At 40.0% G+C, this 16,412-nt stretch overlaps 1 protein-coding gene across 7 annotated transcripts in view; it reads right to left on the bottom strand.

The window, feature by feature from the left end:
* The window catches only part of ATG2B (autophagy related 2B), a 92,537-nt gene that overhangs the window by 38,649 nt on the left and 37,476 nt on the right, over window positions 1–16,412 (bottom strand). For all 7 annotated transcript variants that reach the window (XM_038748466.1, XM_038748491.1, XM_038748499.1 and 4 more), the window contains exons 12-21: window positions 14,644–14,794; window positions 13,984–14,076; window positions 13,629–13,817; window positions 11,580–11,853; window positions 7,667–7,769; window positions 5,343–5,538; window positions 4,909–5,051; window positions 3,553–3,710; window positions 513–685; window positions 125–275 (exon numbers count right to left, since the gene is read on the bottom strand). In XM_038748466.1, the coding sequence (XP_038604394.1) occupies window positions 125–275; window positions 513–685; window positions 3,553–3,710; window positions 4,909–5,051; window positions 5,343–5,538; window positions 7,667–7,769; window positions 11,580–11,853; window positions 13,629–13,817; window positions 13,984–14,076; window positions 14,644–14,794 (1,631 nt within the window). The remainder of the gene's footprint in view (window positions 1–124; window positions 276–512; window positions 686–3,552; window positions 3,711–4,908; window positions 5,052–5,342; window positions 5,539–7,666; window positions 7,770–11,579; window positions 11,854–13,628; window positions 13,818–13,983; window positions 14,077–14,643; window positions 14,795–16,412) is intronic.

The following is a 16,412-nucleotide window of genomic DNA, read 5'->3' as shown; positions in this document are numbered from 1 at the left end:
AGAGAGAAGACTAAGGTTAGAGTAAACCTTTAGATTTATTTTCCCTATTGAACAGTTAACCAAAAAAAAAAAATCCCATCAAACTCAATTAAACAAAGAGGGACACACTGTACGTTTTTCCTACCTTGGTGATGGAGGCTGAGGCTGTTCGAATGAAGGCAAATGTAGTGTTTATCTTCAAAACCTTCATATTTTGTCACGCAAAATAATGAACCACTGCTGAACTCCAGCCAAAATTCGCCATGCTTGTTTTCCATTACCTCACCACTTTCTTGCTAAAGGTAAGCCAGAAAATACGCAAGGTCAGAATTTAGCAGAGGAAAAGACATAACACTCCTCTGTTCCTCCACAGAGCAGCCCAATGAAAACTGGCTATTTACTCTGAAAAGACAACCACAAAAAAAAATATGGTATTGTACTATCAAACCGAGCAATTAGAAGTGCTATTTGAACTGCCAAATGCATTTTCAGAAAAATTAAAGAATCAATTCCCCGAGTCTTTGGATGCTTACCGTTACATCGGTAAATACTGCTGCCAAACCATGATTAATGTTCAGGAGAACAGAAAGAAAGCTTTGGGAATTTTTGTTCTGGGAATCTTGTTTTTTCTTTCTCCGAGAACGATAGTTTGGATCGACTGTGGAAAAATACTGCAACGTCTCTTCCTCTGATCCACTCTCATCATCTACAGAAAAAGAGCAGGAAAAAAACCCAATGCTGCCAGTAAATACGGGTTGAAATGATTTAATAAACTAAGTGTATTTATTGAAAGAGAATGCAAAGATTTGAAAAATATTTCTATACCATATTTAAGAGGAGGGACAATAGAATCGGTAAAGTTTAAAATTAAACTTCACAAGGTTTTCAGTTTATAGCTCTTACAGGATTTAATAAACTACCAATCTTTAATGTGACAGTTCTGTATCTTCAACATTCACTTGTCCCTTTAAATTTCTACTCCCTCCTACAGACTGCGCCCAAACCTGAATATCTTTTATCTACCCCAGAGCTGAGTACAGTGCTTGCCGCACAGTAAATGCTTAATGCCCTAATTATTATTTCCAGTTTTAGAATATTAAGATATATTCAGATCCAAAATTTAGCGTCCAACAAAAATCTCTCAACAAAGAGATGACAAAAATTGTTTTAAGAGTACCTTTTCAAAAGTGGCAGAAGAGACATCATCGCGAACAGAAAAGAGGCAAATAAATGAAATATCTAAAGTAATACAAACTGAACAATCATATCTTGTTATCCCATGGCTTATACTACTGCTTTCGAAGGTGAAGCTACTGATGCTGTACAATAATAATAATAATAATGGCATTTGTTAAGCACTTACTATGTGCAAAGCACTGTTCCAAGCGCTGGGGAGGATACAAGGTGATTAGGTTGTCCCACGTGGGGCTCACAGTCTTGATCTCCATTTTACAGATGAGGTAACTGAGGCACAGGGAAGTGAAGTGACTTGCCCAAAGTCACACGGCTGATGGTTGGTGAAGCCGGGATTAGAACCCATGACCTCTGACTCCTAGCCCGTGCTCTTTCCACTGAACCATGCTGCTTCTCTGTATCCCCACAGGCGAGGGGCTGAAAAGACCAACACACCCTCTCGTTTTGCTTCGAAGTAAGAATAAATCCTTCTGTTGATGGATTTGTCCCAACGGGGATGTTTTTTCTATTTGGTTCTCCCTCTTGATCTTGAAGCTTTTGCTCTGGGAGAGCAATCCCTCTCCTGATTTCTGTGGACCTGAATGTAGTAGAACAGTGCTCAGCGCTTAGAACAGTGCTTGGCACATAGTAAGCGCTTAACAAATACCGTCATTATTATTATTATTACAACTTGCTGGATTGGTCTTCTTGCTGCCACCGCCTCGTTTTGTTGTTCGAGAATCTCTTTAAATCATTTTATCCACTATCCAGTTTGAGGATACTTCCTTTCCCTTCCCCACGTAGAAGCTGATCTGAGTATCCTGCTACCGGAGAAGCAGCGTGGCTCAGTGGACAGAGTCCGGGCTTTGGAGTCAGAGGTCATGGGCTCAAAGTCAGCTGTGTGACTTTGGGCAAGTCACTTAACTTCTCTGTGCCTCAGTTACCTCATCTGTAAAATGGGGGATTAAGACTGTGAGCCCCCCGTGGACAACTTAATCACTCTGTAACCTTCCCAGCGCTTAAAACAGTGCTTGGCACATAGAAAGCGCTTAATAAATGCCATTATTATTATTATTATTATTATTATTACCATCTGTCCCACAGCACTGAAGTACATATACATAATTTATTTTAACGTCTGTCTCTTGTGGACTCCTTGTGGGCCGTCTATCGACTCTATCATATTGAACTCCCCCGGATGTTTAGTACAGTGATCTGTGCACAGTAAGCAATCAATCAATCAATCAATCGTATTTATTGAGCGCTTACTGTGTGCAGAGCACTGTACTGAGCGCTTGGGAAGTACAAGTTGGCAACATAAGCAGTAAGTACCACTGATTGACTGACTGTTCTACCACGTGCTGCCCAGATCTGAGTCACTGAGAGCACTGCTCCAATGTTAGTAAACTGACTGCACTCCATAACGTCAGGATCAGGTGTTTTGCCCCGCCGTATGAAGTTGAATATGTTTCACATATGACACTGATGAACCTTCTCTTAAGCTGACTGCAACAGACTCAGGTCTCACACTTATACAAGTTCCTCTCACCAGACAAATATCCTACAGACTATTGCTTCCTCTCATCTGTATTTACTTCACACCTGTCTTCTTCATTAGGTTCCAAGTCCCTAAAGGTAAGGGATCATGTCTATTGATTCTCCTGGACTTTCCCAAGTGCCTAGTAGAGTGCTAGGCACACAGAAGACGCTCAATAAATACTACTAATGATAATAATGATCGCATTTATTAAGCACTTACTATGTGCAAAGCACTGTTCTAAGCGCTGGGGAGGTTAGAAGGTGACAGGTTGCCCCACGGGGAGGCTCACAGTCTTAATCTCCATTTTACAGATGAGGGAACTGAGGCCCAGAGAAGTTGTGACTTGCCCAAAGTCACACAGCTGACAATTGGTGGAGCTGGGATTTGAACCCGTGACCTCTGACTCCAAAGCCCGGGCTCTTCCCACTGAGCCACGCTGCTTCTGCTGATTGAACCCCACAAAAGTCTCTGAGACACTCAACTTGTTATTCATCTTGATGCTCCACTGCCACCACATTCTGTCTTGCAGTTTTTCCAAGGCCACGTAGGCCTTTTTGACTCTGTTTTCCATCTCTTTATCTACTCATTACCTGACAGCACTGCTTAGGTAGCAAAATTTCATTATATGTTAATGATACATTTTCTACTTCTTTTTTAACTCCATGTAGGACAGGAACTCTGTACTACCTGACCACCTTGCATCTATCCTAGGGCTTAGAACAGTGCTTGACACCTAATAAGTCCTTAAATTCCATTACAGTTTACTTCATGTAGATTTTTTAGAGTGTCTCCATACTCAGCTCATTCATAACATATTAAACTATAACAATCTTAAATCCGAGATCAGTGATGTACATTACCATAGTGAACTGTTGATTTAAACTGACTAAAACTGTCTTTATTGAAGGTATTAATCAGCTGACTGGCCACAGAGAGTCCAATTCCATATGAAATATTTTCGAGTGTTTCCACTGGTGAAGGAGCTGTTGGTTCCCAAAGTAGCAAGTCATTGCTGATCCTGTAAAGACAGAAGTTGTTGTTCAACAGCTTTAAATAACTCATTACAATCCCACTTGAATTCGGACCTTAATTACTCAACATCCCTTTATGATTTCATAAGGGTCTAGACAAGCCTGGGAAAATAAAAAGGAGATCATAAAAATTAAAGTACGCTCTGAGATTTGTTGTACAAAAGTAACTAAGCACAAAGAGAAGTTTTCTTCAACTGGAAAAAATTGAATGACACAAATTACTTTAATTAGATGCCTGACTAGGCAGTATAAACCTCATTTTTGATGTTAGGTATTTCAACTGACCCTAATTGTGTACTCTACAAAGGAATAACCTTCTCTATAATTTTTTATAACTAGCTTGGTCTTGTACACGAAAGCTATATTACACATTCTAATTTTCGAGGACTAATGGAGTGATAAGACTTGAATAAATGCATTTCTGAAGGTCAGAAAACAAGCCAAGAAGCAAAACCCACTTTTTGGCCCCAACTACTAAGTAAACACATATGACAATTATGCTCAACTGTTATTTTGCCTCACAACTGAAACCTATTTCATTGCTTTAATATGAAAAGTACTATGCAGTAATAGGCTTGTACTTGCTACATTGTTTTAAATTAAAATCCTGACCCCAAATATCTTCAGTCTGCCAATGCAAGTTTCACTTGTTTTGAATTTAGGTAACTGAATAAGATTCGTATCACCAATACAGCATTATGCTGATGCTTTCACAAGCACTAAAGCACACTGCTCTAAGATATTCAATTACATTGTCACTGTAGGAAACAAGGTAGCCTAGAAGAAAGAGCAGCAATCTAGCAATCAGGGGACCCAGATTCTATTCCCAATTCTCCCACTTTCCAGCTGTGTGACCTGGGGTAAATCACTTAATTTTTCTGTGTCTCAGTTTTTTCACCTGTAAAAATGGGGATTCAATATTTATCCTCTTTCTCCAGTAGACTCTGAGCCTCATTCTAGGCTAGGGACTTTGTTGATTATCTTGTACCTATCCTGGTACTTGACAGAGGGTTTGACGCATAGTAAGCGTTTAAACAAATATCACAATCATAATTATTATTGTTATTGTCAAAATGCATGTGAAGGTACGTGTCTTACTTCCAAACCAAATTAAGGTACGAAATTAAGCCATGCAAAAGTAAGTGAAACTGCAGATTTTACGGATTAAAAACATTTGAAACTTACCGATTATAAACCTTCTCATAAAAGCTTTTGTTGGGCAATATTAAATGAACATTTGGGAGCATAAGTTCCAGCACATAATGTGAATTACTCATTGCTTTATCCTGAAATTCTGTCATCTCCACAATGTCTCCTGGCATCACCATCTAAAAAAAAAATTATAATTTTGAGGCAGAAAAGCTGTATTACTACCATCTCCTACTTCTACAGTACAGTTGGTACTGCATTTCAGGGACTCAGTTGACAAAAGCAAGTGCTCCCAACAAACTACGATTTTAAACTATAAAAATTGCTTCTCACAACTATTTTGAAAAAAAAACCTGACAAAGAAACTTGTTTTGAGAATGTGAATCTTACTCTGTTAAAAAAAAAAAGAAACACCGGCTAGTCTGTTTTGAGGATGAATTACTTATTTTCTCATGTTACTGTCACTTTACCTCTTCATTTTCAAACATTACTCTACGAGAAGAAAAAGGAGAGGGTTCGGGTTTTTTCAGATCACAGACATCTTTCAGGGAATGAGACCCTCCTTCTTCCTCTTCCTGAAAGTGACCGTCGACCTCCTCCTCTTCTTCAGCTGCTATTCGCTCCAAAATGGAATGCACGGCTAACGGGTTTATTTTCAGTACGATCCTGTTGGCCAAACGAAGTAAGGACAAAAGTAAACGCGGGCATTTAATAGATTCACGCATGCTTACTAAAAAGGCAAATATGCATTTCAATGTCACTCAGTGAAACGATACGAGCTATTGTGCGGAAGTCCACTATAATAACGGGAGCAGGGAGGTGGACTGGCTATGAAAAGCTCGTATGCGCGGGAATCAGGTGTTTCTGACCAAACTCACACATCCATCGGACAGCGATGCTTGTGAGGGCGACCCAATCCTGGGGAACCTGCCCTCTACTCATGACTCTCCATGTTGGCCACAACTCAACTCCTCACCATCGAGCCAAGGTCTGCTGACTTTCTTTCCCCAACCCAGACCTCTAAAAGGTGCACTTCGTTACTCCTCCTGTCTCTTCTTCCCTCAATCTCTCTTGAACTAAGATTCCATAGCCTTTTCTCTCTGGCCACCATTGCTACCCAAAGCCACACTGGAGAAGGAGTGTGGCCTTCTGAAAAGAGCACTTTTCCTCAGCTCCCACTCACTTCTGCATCACCCTGACTTGCTCCCTTTGCTCTTCCCCTCTCCCAGCCCCACGGTACGTATGTACACATCTGCAATTTTATTTATTTGCATTGATCATCATCAATCGTATTTATTGAGTGCTTACTGTGTGCAGAGCACTATACTAAGCACTTGGGAAGTACAAATCGGCAACATATAAAGACAGTCCCTACCCAACAGTGGGCTCACAGTCTAAAAGAATTGATGTCTGTCTCCCCCGCTGTAGACTGCAAGCTCATTGTGGACAGGGAGTGTGACTGTTTATTGTTGTAATGTACTCACCCAAGAGCTTAGTACAGTGCTCTGCACCCAGTAAGCACTCAATAAATATGACTGAATGATTGAATGAATGAATGAATGAATGAGTCAGAGGCCCCAGGTTCTAATCCCAGCGTCATCCCCTGTGTGACCTTGGATAAGTCACTTAAATTCTCTTGGCCTCAGTTAAGTCACCTGTAAAACGGGGATTAAGACCGTGAGCCCTATGTGGGACAGGGGCTATGTCCAACCCTATTATCTTATATCTAGCCCAGCACTGAATACAGTGCCTGGCACAGAGCAAGCACTTAACAAATACCACTTAAAAAAAGAAAAAGCCACTGCCACTCATCATTTGAGGTTTTTTCCCCCTCCCAACAGTATTTGCTAAGCACTTCCTACGTGCAAGGCACTGTTCTAAGCGCTGGGATAGAAACAAGATAATAAGATTGGGCACAGTCCATGTCCCACATGCAGTTCAGAGTCTCAATCCCCATTTTACAGAGGAAATAACAGAGGCACAGAATAGTTAAGTACCTTGCCCAAGGTCACAAAGCAGACGAGTGGCAGAGCCAGGACTAGAACCCAGCTCCTTCTGACTGTTAGGTCCATGCTGTTTCCACTACGCCACACTGCTTCTCAGTTTAGTACCTAATGTAATCATTAATGATTTAATTATCTAAATATCCTAAAAATTTGATTATGTGAAAATGTACTGATTTCCTCCATTTCAATTTATTTGGCTTACCTATAATTTCAAACAGTTTAGATCAGAAACTTTAATATCTATAAAGTGGCAGCTTTGAAAATGCAGTTGTTAAATTCCACTTGCAAATTCCAACACCTAATTGAAAATCTAAAGGGCAAAGAACTGAATCTTTTATACTTGATCTACTCTGAAGACTAAAAATGAGACAGCTGAGCTACTTATTCATTAATATTCATCACAGTACTTTACCTCAGACTTCCACTTAATTCCATAGAAAACAAGTTAATAACTTCTCCTGAATATATGATGTGAAGCAGGGACGGTGGAGAAGAAAAAGGGGTAATTCTATCAGACATAATCTCTTTCATTAGAGAATTTATATTTCAACATACCACAATTACATTACAATTTTACATTCTTTACAACCTGCTCACAAAGATTTGCAATGAGTCCTCATACTGTTGTCAAGATCATATATTCTTCTGTCTTAGCTGTCTTGCTTATGAACACCTGATTCACAAAATAGTTGCCATACAGACTGCTGAGTCTACTTTTTTAAGAGAAACTGCTTCATATACCACAATGAATGTGAAATAATAAAACAAAACTAAAACTAAGCAATTACCGTGGCCAGTCAAAGTTATCTGATGATGTCATATCTCCATCAACTCCACTTGACACCTGGAAAAACTTAACTGAGAGTTCCTCTTTGTCTTCTTGAAAAGAGCCTTTAAAACCCATTGAAAATAATGTAAAAAGTTATTGTACTGCTAATGTAAAGGGTTTTATTCAGCTTTTATATGTTAAGTGCCATATAGTAAAATAGATTTTCTGCTTAAGGTTCATTTTCATTTTTAAAAAATTACATCATCTTAAATCCATTAAGCCATACACTCCTGGGGGCCAAGACATAACAATAATATTGATTATTATAATTTATTACAATAGATCTGAAACTTGACCACTTTAAATACACTAGATTTCTTTTGTAAATGGGGAGCACATTTCCAAGTTCAAAGCAAGTTCTGAAAATTTTTAGTGTAATTATACTACTTTATTCAGAAGAAAAACCCATTCAGAAAAGTGGCTGAGGGCATTTGAGATCAACACAGAACACTGAACTTTATAGTACAGAGGCTGTATCTTCTCAATTTCCTTTCCCCTAGTATTTACCAGCTTCATCAAAAGTCAGCCACACCACTGTCTAAATATTTGGGGTACATTAATTGACGAACTCTTTTTTAAAAAAAGTAGCAACACCTTATGGTAAAGAAAAAAAATCACTCACTGAAAGTGGCCAGGGGCGCTGAAATTCACTCAATATTAATGCTAATATAAATACGGCTGAATCACCACTTTAAATATTGATTTATCATCCACTGAGAAAGCATTTTCATTAATGATGAATTTTGGCCCACGTCATGAATATTTCAGTGCAGTCATAAAAAATAGGTTTAAATGCTTTTCATAAGCTGATGCAAAAATAGAGTTGGCAAAGATCGTGAGCGGAGATTTCGTCTTTCCACTGTCTTCAGGCAGATGAATGACTTCTCCATCCAGGACAAATAGCTAGCTATTCCTTTCTTTAAACTCTGCAGGGATGGCAACCTGACACTCTCCTGTGTTCACTTCGATGTTTTCATTCACCAATAGTCTAAAAGCGGTTTGTTATGTCCAACGACAAAAAATAACACGCCTTACTTAGGCCATTTTTCTCATTTGGTCTTCCTTCATAGAAAATGATCGCTCAACATCCTCCTCAAAAAACAAAACTCTTGAAGAGAGTTAGGTTACACTCTAGCCTTCTCCTCTCCAGGTTGAATTAATTTAATTTAATCCCGTAAATCTTTCTTCCAAGGTCCTACTTATCATCCTGCACTTCTTATATCAGATGCTCCTTTTTTCCCCACATCCTCTTCAATGCGTGGTTGCCGAAATCGGCTCAAATCGGGTCGGCCAATGCACAGTATTTCCAAGTCCCATTCCTGTAAATACGTCTTAATACAACGCCGACCTTTTGAACAATAATATTTTAACTCCTGACATATTCATTGTGTCAACTATTTCACCCTCCCCTTCCTGCACCTCACCCAGGGTATTTTCCGGCTCTATTTATACTTAATTGTTTTTTCCGCCATCCCCAATTGGTGGTGTTTACACCTCACCATTGCCCCTACTGAATTTCATCCTGCTTTTGAAGGCCTATTTTTTCCTATTTATCAAGGATACTTTGGATTGCACTCTTGTTCTCCAAAGTGTTAGCAACCCTGCCCAATACAGTATTAGCTTCAAACTTGATGAGTACATTTCATTCCATGGACTGGGTGACAAAGATACTAAACAGAACCAGGGCCAATCCCTATCTACTGTGTAGCACTGACAACCCTTTGGGCGTGATCTTTGAGATAGCTATGCAGCCACCTGAGAGTAGTATGGTCAAGACCATATTTTCCTTTGTTGTACATGAACGATTATAATAATAATAATTATTATGGCATTTATTAAGCGCTTACTATGTGCAAAGCACTGTTCTAAGCACTGGGGAGGTTACAAGGCTATCAGGTTGTCCCACGGGGGGCTCACAGTCTTAATCCCCTTTTTGCAGATGAGGTAACTGAGGCCCAGAGAAGTGAAGTGACTTGGCCAAAGTCACACAGCTGACAATTGGCAGAGCCGGGATTTGAACCCATGACCCCTGACTCCAAAGCCCGGGCTCTTTACACTGAGCCACGGTGCTTCTCCATTATGTGGGACAAAAATCAAAAGTACATCTGAAGTCCAGGTTGCACATCCATTGCTCCCAAAGTTATCTGACTTGTCACAATTACAATGAAACTGATTTGGTCTGACATTGCCATTCACAGAGCTATGTTATTTAACTTAGTAGTTTACTCACAATTGATGGGATAATTTTTCTATCATCTTTCCAGGTAAGTTAATTGATCTGTAATTACCAGGTTCATCATTCTTTGAAGATGGGGAGCCATCTCCCTGTTTCTATTCTCAGAGACACTGTTCCTGTCCTCCAGGTGTCCTCAACAACAGTAACTTTGGCAAGAACATCTTACAAAAACTACAGAATTACTTTTTTTGAAAACCAGGGCATCAGGATAGCATTCCAGCTTCAGGGCTTCCCTCCACTCTTGGGGACTGTGAGTGGTGGGGATGGGAGGAAAGAAGAAAAATGCAGAGGAAATAGCAAGATCATAAAGTTCCCCAACATGTTGGAACAGCTGTAACACAGAAGGCTGGAGAGGTGGGGACCGGGGGTTGGGGGAGAAAGGGCTACTAAAATGACTCTGAAAGGATAATTTGTGCCTGGGCTGGAACAGTCTGAGAACTGAAAATGAGCAAGAGAAGCTGAGAGTGGACAAGAGGATGGCAAGCTGTCCAGTTTTGCCATGACAATTGTAATTCTTAAACATCTCTTTTCTACAATGGCTCAAGACAGCCTATAGCAATTCAGGACACTCTCCATTAAATCATAAATTTATGAATATAAATTATTTCTATGATTGCCCAGCTCCCCTCTCTGCACTGTAAGCTCCTTGTGGGCAAGGAATGTGTCTACCAGCTTGGTTGGATTGTACCCTCCCAAGTGCTTAGTACAGTGTTCTGCACACAGTTAAGCGTTCAGTAACTACCATTGATTGATTAAGTCAAAGTGTATCACAGCCTAACTAGGATGAATGCTTATCAGGCTCCATTCACTTAAATATGTCCCTGTCCGGGTGATTTTTTTTTTTTTAGGTACTCTACTTCTTTCCCCCATTTATTCATTTAATCATATTTATTGAGCGCTTACTGTGTGCACAGCACTGTACTAAGCGCTTGGGAAGTACAAATTGGGAACATATAGAGACAGCCCCATCTAACTTGACAGTCTAACTGTCCAGTGTGAATGGGATTTGCTCTAATCAAATGATGACCTTAGATCTTTTTTTGTCAATCTAGACTAGACAAACTGTTGGAATCTCTGCCTTGTCTCCATCATGGGTTTTCCTATCCCACCTAAGGGGACAGCAGAAAGGTGACTTCTGTTGGACCCCCTTTTTGCTTAATAAAATCGAATGATTTGTTTTGCTCCCTTTTCTGCCTCAGGCTCAGTGCACTTCCTTTCCTGTTTTAGGTTTTCTGATTCTGGCCCTTTGCAGCTGGGCTCTTCTTTTCTTGGTGACTTGGCTTCGTTTTCACTTTTTTGCATTTTCCTGTTGGCCCTTCGGAAGTCTGAACTCTGAAACGTTCCAGGTTTAGCCAGCTCGGTTTCTTGTTATCATTCATGTCCTCCCTATGCTCTCCTACTGCAGCTGAAAGAATTGCGAGCAGAAAATGTGAATGTGCCTACCAACTCTTGTACTGAATTCTCCCAAGCACTTAGTATCGTGCTCTACACACAGTAAGCACTCAGTAAATACCACTGATGGATTAGCCAAGACCACAAGCTGCAAATTTTTTCACATGCCTAACTGCTCTTCACACCACCTGGGTTTAGCAGGCCAGTGAAATTAATGTTACTATAGTATGCTTATATTTCTTACCAACTAATTCTCGAAAAGTAAGCTCGAATTTAATTTGTTCTGGAGTCGATCCTCCTATGTACTCAGTTTTAAATTCCAAGTCTGTGAATTCGAGGTGAAGGATCTCCTTCTGAAGTGATTTCTTAAACCATGGTCCTCTTTCCTGATCCGACCGTAAATCAGGGATCGGGAAGCGAACGGAAAGATGTAACGCTGGTGTGGTGACCTGTACTGAAATCCGACAGTTTGCAGGAGTTTGGGAATCATCCAGAAAGACTTCCGTAAAAGCCTTGTGCTAAAAACGCAAAGTAAACAAACATATCACGATGTCAGTAAATGATAGTAAATAGTATATAGTTTTATTTACTATATAGTAAATAGCATCATCGTTTTTGGCCACAAACATACACAAATCATTACCACAAATCATTGAAATGTGCAGAAGCCCAAATGGAACCATAATTCGGTCAAAAAAAAAAAGACGACTGCAAAGTCCCATTGCTTTCCGCTTTCTGTCCCCTAGATCGTGAAGCAGCAAAGCCTAGTGGATAGAGCATGGGTCTGGGTGACAGAAGGACCTGGGTTCTAATCCCAGCTCTGAAACCTGTCTGCTGTGTGACCTTGGGCAAGTCACCTCACTTCTCTGTGCCTCGGTTACCTCGTCTGCAAAAAGGGGGATGAAGACTGTGGGCCCCTTGTGGGATAGGGACTGTACCCAATTTGATGATTTGGCATCTGCCCCCACACTTAGAAGAGTGACTGGCACATAGTAAGCGCTTAACAAATACCATAAATTAACTCAAAAAAAGAAAACAAATCATTAAAAAAAACTCATAAAAACAAAAGAAAACAGAAAGATAGTGGTGCAGATAAGCATTTCATCTTCTGAATGAGGTTCTTTGTCACTGTTTTGCTAGGTCAATGCTGCTGTGTCTGAGCTCAGTGTCAGTACGAGCAGGGAAAAGAAAACAACAGAGGAATTTTGTTCAGCTGGACCACGTGATCCTCGAGAATTTGTATCATCTAGTGAAATCCACAAACACATTGGGACTGTTTTAGAAACAGTTATAAACGGGGCCAATTCTGTGGCTTTTAAGTATCTAATCCATGGATACCCATGACGCTCACTCACTTATCTTTCCAAAGTTTTTAAAACACTCAACCTGCTTTCATTCTGGCAGAGAAATAAAAAACCTCTCTCTCTCTCTCAACCAGAAATATTAGATTAAGAAGATAAAAATGTAATTAGTGGGGTGCTGAAGTGGAAAAGATCATTGAAGTGGCATGCTGAGATGAGGAGGAAGAGAGAGCAAGGTAAAGAGGAAGAAAAGGGTGCCCTAAAGAAATGGAGGAAATGCCCACCTCTCTTCTAATTAATTAGCAGAGGCCTTCTAAAGGAGTGAGACTACAAGAACCATTTGAACAATGAAATGGAGCAAATTTAAAAATAATGATGACGGCATATGTTAAGCACTTAGTATGTGTCCAAGCATTGTTCTAAATACAAGCTATTCACTTTAGACACAGTGTCTGTCCCACACGGGGCTGACGGTCTTAATCCCCATTTTTCAGATGAGGTAACTGAGCCTCAGAAAAGCAAAGTTACTTGCTCAAGGTGACCGAACAGGCAAGTGGCAGAACTGGGATAAAAACCCAAGCCCTTGAGACACCCAGGCCTGTGGTCTATCCACTAGGCCATGCTGCTGCACATAACTTCTAAGAGCGTTCTAGGAGAATGGAAGAAACCAACGCGGGAAAAGGCACTGCGCAGCGGAGGGTGGAAAGGTTGAAGGGAAGCGCTGAATCGATTCGCCTGGAGCAGGGGAAGGAGGAGAAAAGCAAAATTAGGTAGACCAGTCACTTCGGAGGCTCTTTTCTACCTACTTTTTTGTACTGTGCCCAAGTGCTTAGGATAGTGCTCCGCAAACCATGAGCACTCAATAAATACCACTGATGGACTGAATGTTTACTTATACTTCCATCTCCTCCAGGTAAAAACAAAAAAACCCACAACCTGCCCACTACTCAAGCACTAACTCAAGATGAGCACCATCAATACCGGCTACTTACCAGACTAATGTGCTTGTTGTAAGAAGCATACATGTGAGAAGCCATCATCTCTACTGTTGTTAGTTTCTGGGGCTGAAGCAAAGAATTTAACCTGTCCACGATACTGATGTCCAGTTCGCAGAACAATGGGCTTAATTTAATTTGCAATTCTGCTTTCTGAGGAACGGAACTCAGTCTCCCTTGATTGCCCTAAAAACAAAACACCAACATTATCAGATAATAGCACTATATATGCTAGGTGGAGGCCAGATAGGAATCAGTCTGCTAAAATTCAGTCCCCTCCTTGATTCCAACTGAATATATATAGCTCATGATCTCATAACACCGAACAATAAACAACATTGCCAAACATTACCTGAGGTCCTCTATTATCAGAATGCTTATAGTGCAGCTGAAGGCATGAAGGAGTATGTGAATCACTTCCTTTCTTGGAATGAAATGTTAGAAGCTTTAAAAAAACAAAAAAACAAATATTGCTTTGTCAATTAGTGCTTTATCACCACTTTTTACTCTTAATTACTAATATCTAGGGAATCTTAAAATGGCTTGTTCTCCAGTCTTCTATTATAACAATAGAACAGCAGCTCCTAAAAAGACTCTTTTTTCCTGCTGCCTTAAAAAGAGGTTAACATCATTAACGGATAACAACAGACATCCAAATTACTAAAATTATCCTATATTAACTTGGCTTCCTCCCCAAAAATATCTGTATTACTTTCAAGATGAATATGGTTTGGCTAAGCCTAAGATCTGGCTGCTAACAAAGAACAGAAGTAATAATTTATAAGAAATTTCAGTCATCTATCCAATTTTCATATGGACATCAACACTGACCTTAAAAAGTCACTTTAAAATTCCGATTCCATTTACATACTCGAAATAGGAAAACAAATACTTAAGTTCAGCTTTGAGTAAAGAACGGTCTAGGTAAATCCCTTTAGAGCATATCAGAATCCCTTTGGGGGATGTTAGAAATTAGCGACTGGAAAGTATACCACATGAATGCATCCTTTACCTCTGTGTAATGTGGAGTAACGGAATGAGAGTCGGTAGGAAACAAGCACTCTAAGAGTTCCATCTGCCCAACAGTCAGATCGGTACTGAAATACCGAGAAGCTGACCTTTGTCTTTGTTCGTATGACACTCTGACGCCAGTACCTATAAATCTAAAAAAATATATATATTCTCAGTGAATGGAGCATCTACTCTTGCCAATTGCTTTCGAATCGATTACAATTAGCTGCGAAAAATTTAATAATACATTGAAAAAACTATAACCACGCCTGTCACAAAGTGCTCCGCAATTCAACACACGCTTAGACATTACCCAGCCCCCAACAGCTATCAATACGAAATATTCCTGAGGTTGTAGCCCCTATAAATGCCTTTGACTTGCCATCCTTTTGTTCATTCATTCATTCAGTCGGTTTTACTGAGCGCTTACTGTGTGCGAAGAACTGTGCTAAGCGCTTGGGAGAGCACACTGTAACAACAAAGTTACATTCCCGCCCACAGCGAGCTCAGTCTAGAGGGGAAGACAGACATTACTGTAAATAAATAGATAAATTGCATTAAATAGATTCTGTGACAAGAAAAAACAAACTCTTCACTCTCCTTGGTGGTGATGGGTTAATGATTAATAAAGTTCAGCAGCCTATCATAAATTTCTAGCAAATGAAGGTTGCAAAGAGGGATACTTTCATTTATTTGGGGATGTCATTTAAAGTTTTTTAAAACCTTGTCAGATACTGCTAATATAGGGCTTAGTAAAGAGTGTAATTCAAAGTGCCATGGACTATTCCTGGAGTAGAATCAGAGACTTGTAGTTCCCCGTGAAGGCTGTAAGCTCCTTGGGGATCGCTTCTACTAACTCTGTTGTACTGTACTTACCAAGTGCTCATTACAGGGCTCTGCACCCAGTAAGTGCTCAACAGATACTACTGCCTGATAATCAAACTGCCAGACAGAACACGGTTATGAAAAGGAAGGCCAAATGACCATCAATTTAAGGCTTCCTCATTAAGAGTTTTAAAAGGTTGAAGCAACCCAAAAGAGAAAAGGGAAAGGACTTGATCATAATAACAGCTGAAGAAAATGATTCTCATTGCTGAACATAGGCTGAATTGGGAGATTGAGAAACAAGGATAACAGAAAGGAGGCTTTTTGTTAGCACTCTGAGCCCAAAGGGAGAAGTACGTCCAAGAAGCGTAGAGGTGGAAGGACTAGCCTATATACTAGAAAAAACATAATACCTAAGATAATCATAGGGATGGCCCTGAAGGAGGTCTCAGTTATACCCTAGTGCACAAAAAGACATGCTTCTCCCAGAAATCCCTAAAGAAATGCTATACTTGTGTATATACATACATATCTATAATTCTATTTGTTTATATTAATGCCTGCTGACTTGTTTTGATTTGTATATATCTATAGTTCTGTTTATACTGATGCCATTGATGCTTGTTTTGATGTCTGTCTTCCCCCTTCTAGACTGTGAGCCCATTGTGGGCAGGAGTTGTCTCTCGTACTTTCCAAGCGCTTAGTACAGTGCTCCACACATAGGAAGCACTCAATAAATATGATTGAGTGAATGAATAAATGTTGCTTTCAGATTATATACATTTCTCAGGTCTTTCGTAACGACTCAACTGGTTAGCCAGGTTTTGGTGTTTTGGTTTGTTCCCCAAGAAGTCAGGACACCTACATACGAGGAGGCAACATGTATTGTTCGATGTGCCAGAGTTTCTATGCCCAGGAGACAAACCCACGTTCATCCTAATGCTT

This window comes from Tachyglossus aculeatus, chromosome 1, assembly GCF_015852505.1.
Source record: "Tachyglossus aculeatus isolate mTacAcu1 chromosome 1, mTacAcu1.pri, whole genome shotgun sequence".
NCBI classification, from domain to species: Eukaryota; Metazoa; Chordata; class Mammalia; order Monotremata; family Tachyglossidae; genus Tachyglossus; species Tachyglossus aculeatus.
The sequence above is the reverse complement of the archived record's forward strand: the minus strand, read 5'-3'. Positions and strand labels throughout refer to the sequence as shown.